Below are 19445 nucleotides of genomic sequence, written 5' to 3'. Positions count from 1 at the left end.
TTAAAGTTAAAGATTTCAGTTAAAAGAATGTGTAATCACTAAATGTTTAGACATAGAGGATTTATTTTTAAGTAACTTATAACAGGGGATGTATATACTCAAGTTGTTAAATTTCTTATAAAAACAAAGAACAAAAAAAACAAAAACAAAAAAACAGCCAAATGCAATAACTTTACTTTAATGGACCTATAAAGTAAATTTCTACATTATCTGGTCTCACCAGGATCTCAAGCCGACACCCTTTAATTTAGCATACGACAACACTTTGGTAACTCCATAACTAAGAGCCACTCATGGCCACGCTCAGCAGTGGATCACTAACAAATAGATCATCAAATCATGGCTATCAGAGGTTTCATTACTTTAGTAAAAAGCTAGAATGTGCAACTGAAAGCATGGCCAATCCTAAACTCTACATGAGGTAAATGGCAATGGGATCCATACTGCTCCGTGGACCATTCAAGTTCTCACAAATGTCACACCACAGCTCTGCAAATGTTCTACACTCAGGAGTCATGCACGTGGCTATTACACAAGAGGAAATAAAGGGGAGGGGGGGAAAAAAAGTTTGGAATGACACTTCTGCATAGCACAATCCCTTAACAAACATATCCATTTCAACCCTGTGTGCCACATAACAAGCACATAAACATGTTCTCAGACTGTCAGTGCATAAAAAGAAGAAACGATAGAAGGTATGGCTTACCTGCACGACTATAGAGACAACAATAAGAACAAAGATTCAGAGGTGAACAAGTACTGATACTACTTGTACAGTATGCAGGGAAGTGTGTAAAATCTTAAAAGTTGATAACTCCCTGACTCGCATCAGTCTCAAACACGTACTGAGAAGATGTGAAATGGGTTCGCTCTTCAGCCATCACTACCAACCCTTAATATCAGCACTTCTAAAGTGCCCTTCTGATTTGCATGAAGTTGTACTGTAGTGCTCATAAATGACCAGCCATCAAAACTGGCAGCTCATCAACTAAAATTTTTTGAAGGTGGAACTAGTAAATTCTGAGGCTTTTTATGCAACCTATCCCTTTAAGACACATGTGGCCTGAAGACATGGTGTTTGATATCATATCGACCCCACATATAAACAGCGACATATGTTAGCATACAAGAGAAGAGGTTACTACACCGTTTGTGAGAAAAATGTTCAGATACTGACAAGAGAAAATCTCAGAGCACCACGTCTTTAGGTGACTCTCAAAGAGAGTAGAGGTTATGGAAGTGTGGTCTGCCGCGGTAAGCTTTAAACCCACGGTTTTGGATCCTGAGGGAAGGGTTGCAAAGCTTGGCCAGTTTTTTAGGGTGTCCTCTTGCATTTTAGTCAAGCATACAGTACCTAATGAAATTACAACTTTAAAAACAAAAGAAAAAAGAAATCAATTCAGTGCAATTGTTTTTTGCGTCACCACTCCCAACCTTTGTTTAAATGTAGGTGGAGAGAAATAGAAGCAAGGATCCAGAGCCATCATGATGTACATCATATCACTCTTCTGTGCGTTCACGGCTTCTTCAACCTTTCTGAGGCTGACGGCAGATTTATTAAAGCAGGGAGGAGAGGAACAGGGTTTCAAGGTGAGTGGGTGGGCAGCTGCAACGTTTAAGAGGCACATCCTCTTTCTGAAGAGGGAAAGCAGGTGTCCCTTAATGTCGCCGATTCTGCTCCTGTTTGAGCAGCCACCCAAAAACTAGACAGCTTATGTGGAGAAGAGTAACTAATATATTAAATTTTAACAAAACAAAACAAAACAAAACAAAAAACAAAAACAGAATGCTGCTCCTTTGAGTAAGCTTCAAGCAGTTTCTGCCATCATCAAAATGAGGATCCGGGTGTTTTCCAGCGTGCCGTTTCACACTGTAATGCAGATTCTATAAGGACCAGTGCATCTCTTCAAAGTCCACAGCTTCTCCCAAGTTTGTGTCCGTCTCCAAAAGGCTCCAGATCACTGCCATAGCTGCTTCATCACTGCTGAGGCTATTCAGGCCTGGTCCAACCACGCTCTCCAAATCCAACTGGGAATTTTCTCCTGGGGTAAGGTGGAGTGAAAACAAAAAGGAAAAGTTACCAGGTTGCAATAGGGAAGAAATAAATACAGCAAGTGACTCAGTTTATTATAACAAAGTTTATAGACACGATGAGTGGAAGTACCCATAAGAGTCTCTCCTCCTGAGAATGCAGCACCTTGAGGCTCACTCTCCGAGCTGGACTTTCCTGGTATTTCCATGTCTGATGTTTCTCCATTTGGGACCTGAAGACCAAAAGGGAGCACACTATAACCCTCACATCACATCTTAGACATAGTTCAGCTTCTAAAAATGTTTTATGTGAGCCAGAATAGAATAGAATAATCCTTTAATTGTCCCACAAGGGGAAATCTGGGTGTAACGGCAGCAAGAAAGACACATATACAAACAAACAGTACACAAGACACAGAACTGAAACATACACAGTTTTTACATATTTACATCAAGGACAATGGTTACCAAAAACAGAGTACTGTACCGTTATTAAATTAAATAAAATTAAATACAGATAAGAGGCAAACCCTGGTTATAGTGTGAATCGGTTGATAAAATAGTGCAAGTTACAGCGCTGATGTAAACTTCTATGTTTGTTGGGAGCAGTTTTGATTGTACAGTCTGACAGCTGCAGGGAAGAAGGACCTGTGGAAATGCTCCTTCATGCATTAAGGATGCATGAAGTTGATTGGATTGATTGGATAAACAGCCGGCATGACTCACGCTGTTGCTGATTTGATTGTGAATTTGTGGGGACTTGTCCTGTGGCAGACTGAAGGGACTGACGTTACCACTGGAAGGTGATGAGTTCGTCCTAAAGGAAACCCACACAGAACAACTTAAAACAGCAGTATCCTTCATCTACAACAACACCAAGTAACCAGAGCATAGATGCCGATGCTGGACTTGTGTGTTTTTAAAGTAATTATATCCAGTACATACCTGTTGAAATCCAGCAGCTCATTGGCAATCTGGGTTCCTATGCTTCCGGCATATATCATAGTCCCAGGTGTGCTGGAAATGCCCGGTATAATAGGAGGGGACTTTTTACAGTCTGACAGGGAAAAAATAAGACAGAGCAGAAGAGTTAAATAAGTGAAAGGGGGGGGGGGGGGGGGAGGCCCCCTACAACCAAATAATGTGTTGATAGAATAATTTTATAAAGACCTTCAGAAGCCTTGGGATTGCTCGACTGTTCAGATTTATTTCCTGACCGACCTGCTCGACTGGGATCATATCTGGTCATAGGATGAGCAAAGAGAAAAATTCAAACTAACACACATATATACAGACGCACTCACAGATACATAAGCAAATGTACAAATCCACTGAACCATATACTCACGAGATGACTGTGTTAGTTGACACAATATATTCTAGTTCTTTGGTCCACGGATTTACAAAACTAAACCACTGACTTTGCAGAGTGACAAAAGAGCCGTATTTTGTTTTGAATTTGTAGCAGTTTGTCTCTATTTTTTCTTTACTCCGCAGCACTGTGGAAGAAAAACAGCAAGAGGACAAGTCAGAGAAACACTAGAAAACAGAATCTTTAGATAACGCTGTAACCTAAAAGTACATCAGTGATCACAAAATACAGACATTTAACACTAGAACCGCCAACAGGGACATATTGATCCCCTTGCTTTTAAAATCAGATAACTTAAACCAGTGGTGTCCAAAATCAGGCCTCAAGGGCCAGTGTCCTGCAGGTTTTAGATGTGTCCTTGATCCATCACAGCTCATTTAAAATGGCTAAATTACCTCTTCAACATGTCTTGAACTTCTCCAGAGGCCTGGTAATGAACAAATCATCTGATTCAGGTGTGTAGACCCAGGGTGAGATCTAGAACCTGCAGGGCACCGGCCCTCGAGGCCTAAAGTTGGTCAAGCCTGACTTATACTAAAACCATCAGCTAATTTCATGGCATTTTGTAAAATGGATTTATATATAGTTGCATAAAGGATTGACGCGTTCTGCATCAATGGAATGTAATACTGGGGTACAACAGGTCGGACTGAACACATGGACAACAGAGTAAAAACTAGAGTAGAAATTCAGAGCAGAGCTGCCATGTCAAATGGGTTTCATGCTTGAGGAGATGAAGCGCTGCAGCCTGAGGTGGAGCAGTGTGGATGGTGTGCTAAACTGTCAGTTTTACTTTTACAGTAATTAATTTAATATAATGTGTTTGACCCCCCACCCCTCCCCCCATAACCATGAATTGGATAAGTGGAAGAGAATGGATGAATGGAGATATACTACTTAGTATTTGTTTGTTAATTAATTGTAATAATTTTGATTTAAAATCATTTGTAAATTTAAAAAACTTAAAATTTTACTGCAGTTTCTGCAGGATGGAGTTAAAAATAAAACAAACAAACAAACACCCACATTCCTGGCAGTTCTGTGTTAATTAGGTATCTATCTGACCTATATTAAACCTAAGAATGAAGCCATTTGTTAAACATGGAAATGGCTTTAAACATATCCAAAATAGAGGAAAAAAAACCCCATACATAAATAAAAACTGCACCTTTTCGATGTCTGTCTGCTAAATGGGGTAAGTCATCTTGATGGAAGTATTCGTAGCACGATGTCCCGAGCAATTCTTGGGGAAGATAACCTAGAATGGTCGTCGCTCTGTCAAAGAAAATTGAAATATAATTAAGAGAGATCCAAATATCCTATTACATCAACTAAGATTTCCTTTAAAATGGAAAAATTCATACAACATAAACATTTCAGACAGAGCAAGAACAGAAACATTTTTAATCTGTTAACTGAATGTTTTACCTACCACTTTTCTTATGTTGCTATAGATACACAAGCTAGTTGTTGATGAACACTATTATTTATGACATGAACTACAAATGAGGAAAGAAAAAACCAATAAGCTAACCAATTAGCTTTATAACAAATGCTAACCAGTTGTACATTAATAATGTGCGCTGGACTCTCTGGGACTTTTAAACATTAGGCCAGATTGAAAATCAATAGTTATTTTAAAAGTAAAAATCACCACAACTGCCACACTTTGACAATAAACCCCAGTTTTACCTTTGATCAACAAAGGTGAACTTGCCATCCATGGCATAGCGCGTGATGAACTCTGTGGGTTTAACTCGGACTTCTCCATTAACCTGGGGAGATGAGTGGTTGTGGACGCGTCCCACCGCCACTAGACAGCTGAAGTGGGAGCTTTCCTGCTTGTCCACTTCACCCTCCCCTTCTGCTCCCAGCTGACTGGTCGGCCAGCTGCGCATGTAGCCTGTACAGTGGACTGTGCAGTACTTCTGCGACTCTAAAAGCAGATGCAGATACAAATCAAAAGCAGAACACAATTAACATACTCATTAAAAAGCTTTTTTTGAATTTAGACCTAATAAAACCTGCTGTGTAACATCTCCACCTTTCTTTTTGGAGACATTTCCCTGGGATTCCTTCTCTTCCACTTTGATAGAAATTTTGTTATACTTCATGCGACAGAAGAATGAACGACGAGCACCCGAACACAACCGTGCTGCACCGATTGGAAGGTCAGCCTGAACCTGCAGACCGGCTAAAGACACGAGAGAAACGTTAACCGTAATCTCTTACACACAAAAACAGAGACAAGAATATTTGCTTTACTTTTAGCATCTATTAGCCGTTCACGAGGATATAATTCAGAAGCGGACAGCTGCTCCTTCACTTTTCCCATGTCCTTTGGGTGTATGTAATCAAACAGGCTCTGCCCAATCAGCTCCGCCTAGAGGAAAACAAACAGCTCATCAAACTGACCTAAGCATGGCTCCTATGGCGTATATAAAAAAAAAGACCTAAGGCAATTACTCCTTATGATGAAAAACCCCCCCCAAAAAACCCAAAACACTGATGGTTAACTGTGACCCTTGGAGCACACCAGACACTGTGTGGAGCACAGATGGCTTAAATGACAGCTTAGGACTATAGTGTTATTTTGATCATTATTTTATAGTCTATCAACAAGCACACGAATACACTCAAAAGCCACTTTGTTAAGTACAGCTGTTCAATTGGTCATTAAAAACTCATCAGCTAATCAATCAGCAGCAACTTGATGCATTTAGGTGGTCAAGAAAGCATGCTGAAGTTCAAACTGAGCATCACAATGGAAGAAAGGGTGATTTAAGAAACTGAATGTTGGAAGGTTGTTGGTGCCAGATGGGCTCACCAGAAACTGCCATTTCTATGGTTTACAAAGCTATGGTCTGAAAGAGAGAAAATATCCAGTGCCCTGAGGAGTCTATTTCTCCTGCAACATTTGGATGGTAGGATTAGAAACTGGCATAAACAACGTGAAAACATGGATCCATCCTGCCTTGTGTCAACAGCTGAGGCTGCAACTGGTGCTGTAATGGTGTGAGGGACATTTTCTTGGATACATGAGAACACTGTGTCACAAATCTCAAATCATGACAATAATTTCACTCAGTGGCCTCAACAATCACCAGATCTCAATCCAATAAGAGCACCACTGGGATGTGGTCCAACAGGGGATTGGCATCATGGATATGCAGCCAGTAAAGTTGCAAAAACTGTGTGATTATGTTGTATCAATATGGATCAAAACCTCTGAGGAATGTTTCCAGCACCTTGTTGAATCAGTGCCATATAGAATTAAGTCAGTTGTAAATGCACAAAGAGATCCATCTGAGGTACTAGCATGGTGTACCCAATGAAGTGGCTGGTGAGTGTATGGCATCTTTCCAGTAATCACTTGTCCTGCAACAGACTATTGTGCACTAACTATTAGGACCAACATAACGATAGATTTAGATGACATTTCCATTTCTATTGAGTACTACAATACATAACAAATGCTGTGCACTCAAACATCTCACTACAGAGTCACCTGATGGTTGTGGATTCAAATCTATTTACATTAGTTACAAGATAACAAAAGCCATCTGGTGTGTCCCAGGTTTTCATAACAAAAGACACTGCAGAAACAGTAACAAATGTAAAAGTTTTACCCGGCTATAATTTAATATCTTCGTGACAGACTCTGAGACAAAAACTATTTTCCCACGATCACAGCCCACTACAAACAGGAACCCATCTGCAGCCTGCACGATAAGGAAACAAAGGGGAGAAAAGGGGAGCCAAAGTGATGAAATGTTCTAGAAAAAAATAGCAAGAGTTTGTTATTTAAAAAAATATTTTTTTTTACAGTAGTAATGTAGTTTATTGGCAACATTTTAACTACTTTGTTACACTGTTGTGTGTCTGCAAAGACAGAAACTTTGAGCCATGTTCAGACTTTTCTTTATAATAAAATTACATGAATAAAAAAAAAAAAAAAAAAGATGAGAAGCTTGGCATTGTTATTTGAAAAAATAACAAAATAATAATCTGCAGCATATGTGGACTCTACACAGTGTTGTTCTGCTTTTTAAGGAAAGGTTAAAACATCTCCAAAGGGACTTGCAGGTTACACTTCATACCAGAGAAACCGTTAGATTTGTCACTTCTGCATTTACCTTGAGAACAAGGTGTTTGAGCTCCTCATCAGGAAGGAATGACGGTTTATAGTTGGCTTCAGAAAAAGAACTTGCTGAACCTGAAAATATACAGATATTACACAAAGTTACACAAATAAAAAATAATGATAATTAAAAAGAATACCGACGACTGCCAGTTCTGCTCAGCTTCCTAGTCGATGCACCTATGGTATGAATTTGAAAATCCTTGACAACATCCTTCTTCAGTTATTGTGTTGACAATCCCCCATCAGCCTTTCACAGCTCAGGGATATAAGTAACACTCCAGCACAATGCCAATAATCTAAATAACTGGCAGTTACCACCAGTAACAACAGAGTCAGAGTAGATTAATTGAACAATTTAAAAAAAAAACTAAAAAAACATTGAGTTGGTACCTTTGAGAGACTTGAGGTGCTGTACTGCCATTCGAAGCACAGTGAGTTTGTCCAGCTTACGAGACATGGGGTTACAGGTGGGGATCATGGCTGAGAGCTTGTCAATCAGATTGTTCATTTTGTCCCGTCTCCTCTTCTCAATTTGGCTATGTGGCTCCCTGCAGACACATGAATTCAGAAATAATGCCACAAAAATAGAAACAACTTTTCTGCTTTGCCTTTACAGACTTGCAGTATATTGCAAAACTTGCTGGCCTTTTAAGATTCCCATGATCTTGTAACATTTCTGGTAAAGTTTTATCAGTTAAGTCATACTCTACCTGAAGCATTTAACTTTGACATGTTGGTCCTCTCCATCTGACCTGCAAGTAAAACAAATCTGAAATGGTTTAATGCTGATTAAAAGCATACAAAAAAGGTATAAAGAGGTGTTAGCACCTGAAGAAAATCCTTTAGGACTTCAGAAAATTTCTTCTCAACAAATTCCATGAAAAGCAATACACCAGCAAGTAACATACTAAGGCCTCAGTTACACAGGCTTAGAAACCAGCCAGTGACCCCCAGGCAACCTCTGATCACTAGCAGATTGCTGCAGAGTATTTCCTAACCAGGTGGCGAGTGGCTGCTTGAGTCTGTTGGTCAGTGAAGAGTGAAAACAGTCAACTGCAAATGCTCACTACCCAACCACCCATCTGTACTGAAACTTTGAAGGCAAACTATCTCCATTTCCAGTTTGGATTTTCACACTTTCAGTACCGTATTGAGTAATGAGTAGTCAGCAAGTGTTTGCAGACAAGTCAGCGTCTTCCATGCAAAGTCCTGGTGACTGCAGCAATTTGCAAGCGATCAAAGCAATCACAAGGAGGTCCTTGGTACAGAATGGTATACCTCTTTGAGACCAATTTCTTCTAGCGACAGCCAACCACTTGCCATCCAGCTGGGGAATACACACTTTTCCCAAAGCGACCTGTGGTTACCAGAGGTCACTGACCAGGGCTCATCAACACAATTTCATAGCGACTGCCAACAAATGCTCACAACTAGTTGGGGAATGCTAATTTTCTAGGCTTGAAACTGAGGTTTAAATACTACCATCTCTAAAAAGTAGGTCTAAAGCTTCATGTAGCATTCCTCTGCATCACATTGTGTCATTTATCAGTTAAACTGTACCTGTTTTGGTCATCTTCCATATCTACATTAGGGACTGAAACACATTTTGAATCCCTAGAAAGAAAAACAGCGGTGCCTGTATTAACAACAAATATTAGTGTGGGTCTTAAGATTTAGATTTTCCTGAAGCAAGCAGTCCCATACGTACTGGTTGTCCACGCTGCCCTTGCGCTTTCGGGTTAACTCCACGCTCAGGGACATACCAGCAGCTGAGGGTGGGGTCATCAGGCTGGGCAGAGACACAGAAGTACTTTGTTCTTCCTCAACCAGCACATCATCTGAAATGCAACAGAAGTGTACCTGGTCATAAAACATGAGGAATTGATATAATTTTCCAATACAATATAAGAGACCATGCACTACTGCAACAGATTGCTCCACCTGTTTATGCTGAGCTAATATATAATAAAGATGCCAAATATATGCATATGCAATGGCGCTGGCACGGCTGGCAGCCTTAACTCAATTTCCCTCGGGATGAATAAAGTATGATCAATCAATCAATCAATACTACCTTCTGGCTTTAAAAACAATTTTAAATACTTGATACAGAAGTTACACATACAGATACATTGTGTGATTTAATAGGGATGTAATAACTGGTTCTCAAACTGTCAGGTAGGCCCAGTGCTATGGAAGTGGGTTAGTGGACAACCAGGGGCAAAATATAAAGGCAGTTTAAAAGAATGTGTGAATGAATGATACATTACTATTGAATACAATGCAAATAACAATTCTATGTCATGTCGTAACTGAAGGATGCACTTAGCCAGGTGCCCCCACAACAATGGACAACACCACAGAAAAAGGGTTGTTCAAGTGTAGCTGCTCTAACTTGACTTGTGGTAATCTTTGTTATCTCGAACATAAGAAGTTGCATTTTTATTTGAGAGGATTTATTTTTAGAGCCACTTTTATTAAGCCAAAAGCTCGTGTTTTAGACTATGCAAAACACTCAATTGCAGCCATTTTCCCTGCTACTGATGGCTTTAAATGATGCCAGTAAAAGCAGATATTCAAAAAAAAAAAAAAAAAGAGCCAGACCCACCCACCTGCTGTTCAAAAGTTACATTTACAAGAGGCAGAGAATCAGCAGAAGGTTGTCTTTAAAGTAGAATAATGGAGCTAAAAAACTAGCTTCAGGTGGTCACTGCATCAAATGTCTGAGAATAATTTTGAACTGTGAATCATGCAAAGCTATTCTAGTGAAGTGCAGGAATACAAATACGGAGCTGGAAATTAACACAAGCACCTTGAACATTAGCCCAAAATAACAAAAATGAAGCTTTTTAAAAAAATTTAAAAAAAGCCTCACAGTTTTCATATTACTGGATCATATTGGTAAGGTCATCTCCCTAAAGGTGAAGTGGGTTTCCAATAATATTTGCCGGTGAACCTTCAGATGTTAATGAATCCAGCTCATTATGTTCCTACGGCTCAAAGACTTGGCCATTAACCAGCCTTCAGAGAGAAAACAGCATGCTGTTAATGCCTGATCATAGCTCCCACAGGGATGTATTTGAACTGAGGCCAACGTGTGCTAACAGAGACTTATAATGCACAAACTGCTTTAGTAGAGCTGTTCAGACACCACTAACTAATAGCTCTACATCTCTACACTGTATAATCTATTGTGGTATAACATGAGCTGCCATGACTGATGTACACATGGCCTCCGAGGCACTCAAGTTTGTACGCGTGTGAGAAATTGATACAATGGCAAGAAATAGCCAAAATGTGGCTGATATCCATGGCACCTAGTTTTAACAGTTTCACACTGTCTGTGACCCAAAGAGTTGTTAACAGATTGACTGAAGCTTAACTTTTAATCCCGCTCTCCTCATCAGATTCTGTTGGATTACAGAGAAGGCGAGTACTTGAATGGACATCAGGCCATACAAGCATCCCCCTGTCAACTCCCACAATCCCTCTCTTAAGGTCACGTGCCCATTAATTTGCTCATTCACTCAACACCTGAATGAGCATCTGCTGCACCCAACTCACCCTACACCCTGTGCTCACACAATGGCAACAACATGAGAAATGACTTGTTTCTCATTAACTTTAAGTTATACTTTCAACAATGTTGCAACAGCTGCCACTGAACATTAAATGGTGAGTGTTTTCATTTATAGAACAACAACAAAAACAGAGAAATGGGAACAGATGTGCAAGAGTGGAACATAAAGGCAAACAGTCTGATCAAAATAGGTCATAGGATACTCTGTTCCACCCTGCTCACACATACACCCCGGGTCTGCCCAGTAAGTTTGCATTCTTCAGTCATTACCAGCTCAATAGCTTAAATGATAAGGCCCAACTTCTGGTCAAACATTTATAAGGCACGCAGTTAACTGCATGATGACTGTGCAAAGGAAAGCATAGATATACATGTTCCATAGAGAAGAAACTTATAAAACAATAAGGTGATATTTATTTCAATATAGGATTATTGGATTTTGCTTTATTTGCCCAGCAGATAAAGTTTAGTTAGTAAACTGTGGCATTTTGAGCTACTCCCAATAACAGCACAGAAACTGTGAATCATACCCGAGTAACAACTTGAGATGTGTCCCTGTTTGTATCATTTTTACAGACTAGAGATGGCACGATACCACTTTTTTATGTCCGATACCGATATCATAAATTTGGATATCTGCCGATACCGATATGAATCCGATATAGTGTGTTTGTTAAACAGTAAAACTGTTTTTTTAATATCTTGCTGCATTTTGTATAAGTTCATACTCAAGTTAAAAAACCAAAAAAAAAACCCACTGAAGCTATTCTGTTATACCTGTATGTAAAAAATACACTGCACCCAAAATATTTCATAGTTCAGCAATACTGATCAATCTAATAAACTTAAACGTACTCAAGCCTTCCCATTCTGGTATTTTAAAGAGTACTTAGAAATATTAAGCAACCCAACTAATAGGGTTGCAAACTCCCAGCAAAAAAACAATAGGGAAGCACCCCCCACCTCATGATGCTTAATCGACGTAATCAACTTTAATTTGATGCAGTGTGAAAAAAAAAATGCACAGAAATAAATTATTTTTCAAGAATAATTAAATAGATTCAACATCTTTTTTCAACAGAATTGCAGACTGCACAGATGGTACCTTCCCAAAGGAAAAAGTAGTATAGCTCTAGAAAGTAATATTAAATAAATTCTAACAACAGCTTATCAAGCTTAAATGTGCTGCTGTTGTTCAGCCGCTGGTTTCCTCTTTCTGGTGCAAAGTGGGCCAAAAACAAAGAAGAGAGACGGACTCGCGACAGAAAAGCCGATCAGCTGATCACTGATCAGTTTCACGATTGAAGTAGCAACAGGAGAGAGTAGAGGCAGTCACTCCATATATCGGTTGTTAAGCTTAACGCTGGAAGGCTTTACAAACATTCAGAGATGAACTTACACTCTTGATTTACTTCTCTCTGGGATCACTTCCTCGGAGATGAAATGCTGGTTTGGTAGCGAGGCTACAAATACACACAGCCGCTCTATCACGTGAGCACACTGCTCCGAGGTGCTACGGTTATGAGCCGAGTTACAGCATGTTGCAAGTTTTGTGAGGTGCTTTTTTGATATTTAATGGATCGGATTACATTTTTTATTTCTATCCGATATCTGATCCAGTAATTTACGTCAGTATCGGACCGATACCGATACGTAATATCGGATTGGTCCATCTCTAATACAGACCCTGGCGACCTTATAGGATTAAATAAAAGCACCAGTCAAACAGACCTAGAGAGTGGTTGTCAGAAGCCTCCAGGGACCACTGTCAACTAGTCGGTGAATACACACTTCCCTACCAACCACTAACTCGATCACATCCAACATGGTGGACAATTCTTGATGCAGAAGATGATCTCCAATATTTGATTATTTTTAATATAAAATATTGTATGGAATTTAACATTTTCTTTTACATGTTGGTTTGATGGGTTGTCCCAAAAGACAGGAGCAGACGTAATGGCATTGTTAAAAGCTTCACCAAGATTGGTGAGTCCAGACCTGATTTTAATTCTGAAGAAACACATGGTTAAGAAAGTAAATGGTATGAGCATGTTTTCTTCAGCCAATTTATTTTACTGTTCTCAGGTCAGCGCTATATTGCACTTAATAAAAAATAAATTGCTACTCATATTCCTTCATGCCTTCTTTTATTAAGATGCTAAATGTAGACTAGTAAACGTTCTTATTTACACTTGCTTATATGCAATGCTGTGATAAAAGTATTTTCCCTATTCTTAATTTTTGTTTTTGCATATATGCCACAAACTAATTTAATGCTACATAAAAATACCCAGAGTCAAAATGCAGTTTTTAAATGATGATTTTACTTATTAAAATGGAAAAAGAGTTATCCAAACTTACCTCGCCCTGTGTAAATTGCTCCCTAAACCAAAAAACTGGTTGTGCCACCTTTGGCAGCAATAACTGCATTCAAACGACTGTGACGACTGACAATGAGACATTTGACAATCAGGAATTTTGGGCCATTCTTTCTTGCAGAACCGTTTTAATTCAGCCAGATTGTTCATGCTAGGAAAATCCTCCACACTGTTTAAAGACATGCCAAAGCATGACACGACTACTCCAAAACCTTCACTTTGCTTGTTTGAGCGATTAAGAGGCGGACTGGCAGGTTTGTTTCTGTTCACAGTCTCGCCCAGCCCCTTTTTTATTGTTGAATTGTGAACGCTGACCTTAACTGAGATGAGTGAGTTATGCAGTTCTTTAGGTGCTACTCTGGATGAGTTGTCGATTTGCTCTTGGGAGTAATTTTCGTAGGCCAGCCACTTCTGGAACGGTTCACCAATGTTCCAAATTACAAAATGAATAAACTGTTGTTGGACTCCCAAAGTCTTGCAAAACTGCTTGATGTCAGTAACTTTGCATCTCAGACATTTCTTTAGATTCCGGCATGATTTGTTGCTTTTGAGATCTTTTAGCCTACTTCACTTTGTTAGACAGGTTCTGTTCAAGGTTCTGTTCTGTTTTTTGACTTTTCTACTATGTTGAATATTAAAAATGCAATCAGCCTAAGAAATAAGGAAGTAGGCACACACTTTTTCACAGCACTTTATAAGTCCTAATGTTTCATGTTGAATGTTAGACTGGCTATAGTTGAGGCGGTAGACCAGGTCTACTAATTGGAAGGCTAGTAGCTAGATCCCTGCATAACAAAGTATCCTTGGGCAAGATACTGAACTGCAAGTGGCTCTCCAGTGCATTCACCAGAGTGTGTAGAAATGTTTCACTTATAAAGAAAAACCATAGAAATAAAGTGCTTGTATGAAAGATTGTGAATTGGTGAATGAGTCCTGTTGTGTAAAGTGCTTTGAGTGCTCAAGCTGAGTAAAAAGTGCTATATAAGAACTAGTCCATTTACATTTATAAGATTACTTTGAAGGTGTTCTTCTAATTAGACTGCCAAACAGAATTACAATTGCATGGCAGGATACTGTAAACGGACAAAGCTTCAGTCAGGAGAACAACTGAGATAACACAAGTCTGCAACCAAAAAACTGCATACGATTTTTTTGATTGTGTCTTATAGATTTTTACTCACTGAAACCAAGAAAAATATTTTAAAAACTGCATCTTGTCAGGTTTTCTTGCAAAACTCACATTTTTAGTTGAATTAAGCATACAATTTCCCTTTTTAAACTGAAAAAAAAAAAAAAAAAAAAACACGTTTTCAAACACCCCCCCCAAAAAAAAGAACAACAGCAAACAAACAAAAAACTGTACATGATGGGGGGAAATGGAGATCATTTTTGCAGACCTGTGTAATCCATCCACAATACAAGGTTAGTCATTAATATACTGCTGCATGGTCTGGGCAGTAGTTACATCGTAAGGTTTTAAAAACTGAGCTTTAAAACGTGCTTATAGTGGCAATAAAAACCAAGAGAGGTCGGCAATGATCACTGACTTTTTTTTTTCTGGGGGGGGGACGACACACACCTTGTTCAGATTAAATATAGCAAGGTACAAAGCATTAAATCATGTTTAAAACACAACAGCCTTAATAAATGCAGATTATTAAGGTTCTATGACATCCCATTCCATTCAGTGCTCAACTGAACTGTTAAATGTAAAAATATATACAATTGTGGGATTTGTATACGCACTATAGATTATGGCACTCACAGTGACCTAGGCAATGTTGATATAAAGCTTTATCAACATTGGTCCACTTGTCCAGAAGAAGATGATAGGTAACATACAGACACACACACACACACACACACACACACACACACACACACACAAAGCTACAATCATTATAGTATGATAATGAGTGTCAAATATTTGCAAAAGGCACATGTAAATAAATGTAACTGCTGCGTTTCAGGCCACCTTTTGCAAAGTATTTACAGTAAAAAAACAAAAACAAAAAACACATTGGCTCAATATTATTTTGTATATGTATTACTACAAAATAATATTGGTTATGGGCGACCGTGGCGACCGGAAGGTTGCCGGTTCGATCCCTGGGCTCTCTGTCCTGGTCGTTGTGTCCTTGGGCAAGACACTTTACCCTACTTGCCTACTGGTGTTGGCCAGAGGGGCCGATGGCGCGATATGGCAGCCTCGCTTCTGTCAGTCTGACCCAGGGCAGCTGTGGCTACAACTGTAGCTGCCTCCACCAGTGTATGAATGTGAGAGTGAATGAATAGTGGTATTGTAAAGCGCTTTGGGTGCCTTGAAAAGCGCTATATAAATCCAATCCATTATTATTACTACAACCTGAACACCAGTACAGTTTACATCCTAAAAGTTGTCTCAAATTGCAAATTGAGCAGTGTGAACAAAAATTTAACCTAGGCCAGTAGCAACAAGTTCAGTTTGAGCTCACTCACTCTTGCTGGATAAGGGCCCCATGGGCAGTTTTCAATTTGATATTATGCCTTTACTGGACAGTTAACTGTTTATATTGCGCATGTCATGGATTCAAAATGGCAGTAGTTATGTGGCAAGCAGTACTCAGTTACTGGGAGCTTTCAATACAGCAGAGCAGAGGAGGCTATTATCTCTTTTATTACACACACACACTTTCTACCACTATATAATCAATAGCTTTAGTTTCAGAGTATGAATCTTTGAATATGAGACCCTCACTTAATGGAAAATGAATTTGAAAGAGTGTTATTTATAGTAAAAAGGTGTCCAATTCTTAAATCATCTCGAGCACCCTTTTCTTTTATGGTTCCAGCTGCTTTACTAACTACTCATTTCCTATATACTATTCCTTACTTTACCATAACATTAAAGATTGTGTGTTTAAGTGTATTCTTTAATGCAAGATTTTTATCCCAATGAAGCATATTTGAGGGAATATAACAATAAGCAATAGCTGAAGGTGATCATGCTATTTGACCTAGATTACGCTCACATGACATGTTGCACATACATATATACACACATGTATGTATGTACATACATATTTATACACACATGCATGTATGTACATACATATATACATACATGTACATACATATATACATACATACATACATACATATACATGTATGTATGTACATACATATGTATACATGTATGTATGTACATACATATGTATACATGTATGTATGTACATACATATGTATACATGTATGTACTTACATACATGTATATACATATATATACACGTATGTATGTATGCATGTATGTGTATATATATATATATATATATATATATATATATATATATATATATATATATATATATATACACACACACACACACACACACACACGTATGTACGTACATATATGTACATACATACATGACTTCAGTTCTTATTATCGGAATTTATAAACTACCATTTACGAATGATATTCTTTACAAATGTTGGCTTTGACTCACCAAATTACACTATATACAGTTATGTTTATTTTTATGGGCACTGGTCTTTAGTTTGTACTAAAATCAACTAACTAAAGGGTTCCGAGTATATTTTACACTGTGTAAAGAGACCGCGGAGCATTAAAATGAACTTACAGAAATGTCTGCTTCATCCAAGCTAATGTAAGACAAATGGCCGAGCTGAGTCAACGGATAGAGGCACCGACCTTAGTTGGGCCAAAATAGCAGCAAGCACTGACGCTGATTAAACACCACTTTCATCAGAAAATAGAACATAAGCGTCAGAAATATCGGCAAGAACGATCTGTCCTTGGCTATGACAGCACCTCCTCTAACAGACTCATCTTAGCCGAGTGTGTAGCCCCGGCCTCGCCTCGGTGCCGCTGCTAAGCTAACATTTACGTGGTTTAATCTTTCGAGTTAGCATTAACAGGCATTAAAACACACAATTTACATATAAAAACCCTTATCCTTAACTGATAAACACGCAAGGCGGATATTTAGCGCAATTCGCAGAGTGGTATCGCTTAACAGCGTCGTGTTGTCTTACATAAATGGCATAGCGTTAGAGGGCGAGCTTGGTCTACTGATCTACTGACCTAGTTTTTGGAATAGCGCAAAGTTACAGTCAACGAGCAACAAAAGAACTGCCGGAAAAACATCGCTTCTCTTTTCTATTTCTCCTAAATGTCAGTGCCGCGGAGACATTTGAATTTCACCCCTATTATTCAAAGTGATAATAGCTTTAACATGTTTGAATTACCTGCCGGTTCGCCTACCGCTCTGTCACCGCCGGTAGCCGTTGCATTCCTGGCCGACATGGCTGGAGCCGGAGCCGGTACGCTGGGGCCCGGGACTCCAATGCATGGATGAAGCAGTCGACTCCTACCAGATAGTGTTTGTTAGTGAAGACGCTGCGAGAGGGGGGCACAAAACGAGCAAAAATATTCTAAAACCCGCTTGTTTATCGCTAATGAAGATTTAAAAGCAGAGGGAGGGCATCGAAACGTGCACAAAGGTACTAGAGCGAAGTGCAATTAGGACATAGTAGGGAAACACGGAAGACAGAGCACAGTCTCCTCCTACCGGTTCACAACCAGAATCACCGCTGTAGCTTCACCGACCTCCCGTCAAAATGGCTGATTGGTTATCCCAATAACCATATAATAATAAAATAATAATAAAAATAATAATTAAAAGCACTTATTTATCCTGACAAATCCTGGGACAGTTAATTAGTTAAAATTCCAAGTTTAAGGGAGGGGGTTCGGAAAAGAAATCTTAATAGAAAATGAGCATAAAGAAAAGCTTATTAATAAAGTGTCTGATAGAGCCCCCAAAAGAGATCAAAAGTCTCAAAGCAGCCGTGCATGCCTGTCAGAGTGACACAGAAAAACAAAAGGAACAAGTTTTTGAGACAATACTCGAGGATCCTAACAATATCAAAATCTCAAACTTTTCTCAAAGTTGGTTTTAAAGTATGTTTAGTTACCTAATTTAATGAGATAATGAGATTTAGCCATTACCCCGATAGTTCCTCTTATTAATAATACTTCATATTTATTATTACAATAATTATTATTATTGCATTCAAAGTGCTTTAAACAACATGCCACATTTACCCATTCACACAAGCACTTTCTTCTATGCTTTAAGTGCTTTCTATCTTTCTATCTAGGCATTCACACTCATATGGGTACATCAGAGATAAATGTGGGGTTAGTATCTTGCACAAGGATACCTGGCATGCAGACTGGGATAGCCAGGGACCAACCTTCTGATTAGTGAGTGACCTGCTCTACCTCCTGCGCTACATCCACCACATCCTTTCCTTTGTCTTTACATTAGTTCAGAAAACAATTAACAAATAAAATAAAATATAACATACTTGGATCAATTGATCAATACTCTTGTTATTTACTGGACCCATTCTGGCTGTAAACATAGACCTAAGACTTTATTAGGTCTATGTATAATATGTATAATAGAAATGCATATACTATTATATATTGTACATATATTTATTAGTTTTAGATGTAGCCATTCTTGTATTTTGCTTGTTTACATTATTGTATTTGCACAACTCTGTTGCTTGTGAAGCTCGCACACAAGAATTTCACTCACATGTGCTGTACCAATGTACCTGCACATGTGATGTGACAATAAAAGTGATTTGATTTGATTTGATTATTACTCCCACATCAGGGAAATTCACTTGTTACATCAGCACATGGGACAGGAAAAGAAAGTGAATTAGAGATAAACATTGGGAAAAAAGGGGAAAAATAGTGTATAAATCGTCCAAAATACTATACTGTGTACAAATGATTACATAGATTTTTTTTTTTATGTGTCCATAAATTGCAGTGGGAGCGATGATGCATAAACCAGTGGTTTTACAGAAAGGCAAGCAGAGACAGTTTCCGCACCCCCAATTAAATATACAAAAAAA

At 38.7% G+C, this 19445-nt stretch overlaps 1 protein-coding gene across 4 annotated transcripts; it reads right to left on the bottom strand.

Moving 5' to 3' along the window:
- Positions 1-45: 45 nt before the first annotated feature.
- bmal2 (basic helix-loop-helix ARNT like 2) lies at positions 46-18079 on the bottom strand. 4 transcript variants are annotated; one of them, XM_086298301.1, is made up of 17 exons: positions 17757-18078; positions 9256-9385; positions 9108-9161; positions 8258-8299; positions 7938-8095; positions 7540-7619; positions 7033-7125; positions 5669-5786; positions 5448-5597; positions 5096-5339; positions 4572-4678; positions 3380-3530; positions 3202-3272; positions 2977-3088; positions 2758-2848; positions 2165-2264; positions 46-2042 (listed from the first exon to the last, which is right to left on the bottom strand). In XM_086298301.1, exons 1-17 carry the CDS (start codon positions 17812-17814, stop codon positions 1885-1887), a joined length of 1917 nt encoding a protein of 638 aa, XP_086154427.1. In that variant the 5' UTR covers positions 17815-18078; the 3' UTR covers positions 46-1884. The 4 variants fall into 4 exon arrangements, with proteins under 4 accessions (XP_086154427.1, XP_086154430.1, XP_086154429.1 ...); XM_086298304.1 differs by lacking the exon at positions 17757-18078 and adding an exon at positions 17129-17486; XM_086298303.1 differs by lacking the exon at positions 7033-7125 and having other exon boundaries at positions 17757-18079.
- Positions 18080-19445: the final 1366 nt, after the last annotated feature.

The sequence above is a fragment of the Aulonocara sp. 'chitande type north' Nkhata Bay genome, linkage group LG7 (genome assembly GCF_057382095.1).
Source record: "Aulonocara sp. 'chitande type north' Nkhata Bay isolate Kocher_YH1m ecotype deep benthic linkage group LG7, A_spYH_male_GT1.1, whole genome shotgun sequence".
In the NCBI taxonomy this organism is placed as follows: Eukaryota; Metazoa; Chordata; class Actinopteri; order Cichliformes; family Cichlidae; genus Aulonocara; species Aulonocara sp. 'chitande type north' Nkhata Bay.
The sequence above is the reverse complement of the archived record's forward strand: the minus strand, read 5'-3'. Positions and strand labels throughout refer to the sequence as shown.

Bases quoted from the DNA above. Each gene is read 5' to 3' on its own strand.
- bmal2 (XM_086298301.1), bottom strand. From the start codon at position 17,814: ATGTCGGCCAGGAATGCAACGGCTACCGGCGGTGACAGAGCGGTAGGC. The intron at 2,265-2,757 runs GTGAGTCATGCC...TTTGGTCTTCAG, and splicing joins ACAATCAAATCAGCAACAGC to GTCCCAAATGGAGAAACATC. The intron at 2,043-2,164 runs GTACTTCCACTC...ACCTTACCCCAG, and splicing joins AGGAGGAGAGACTCTTATGG to GAGAAAATTCCCAGTTGGAT.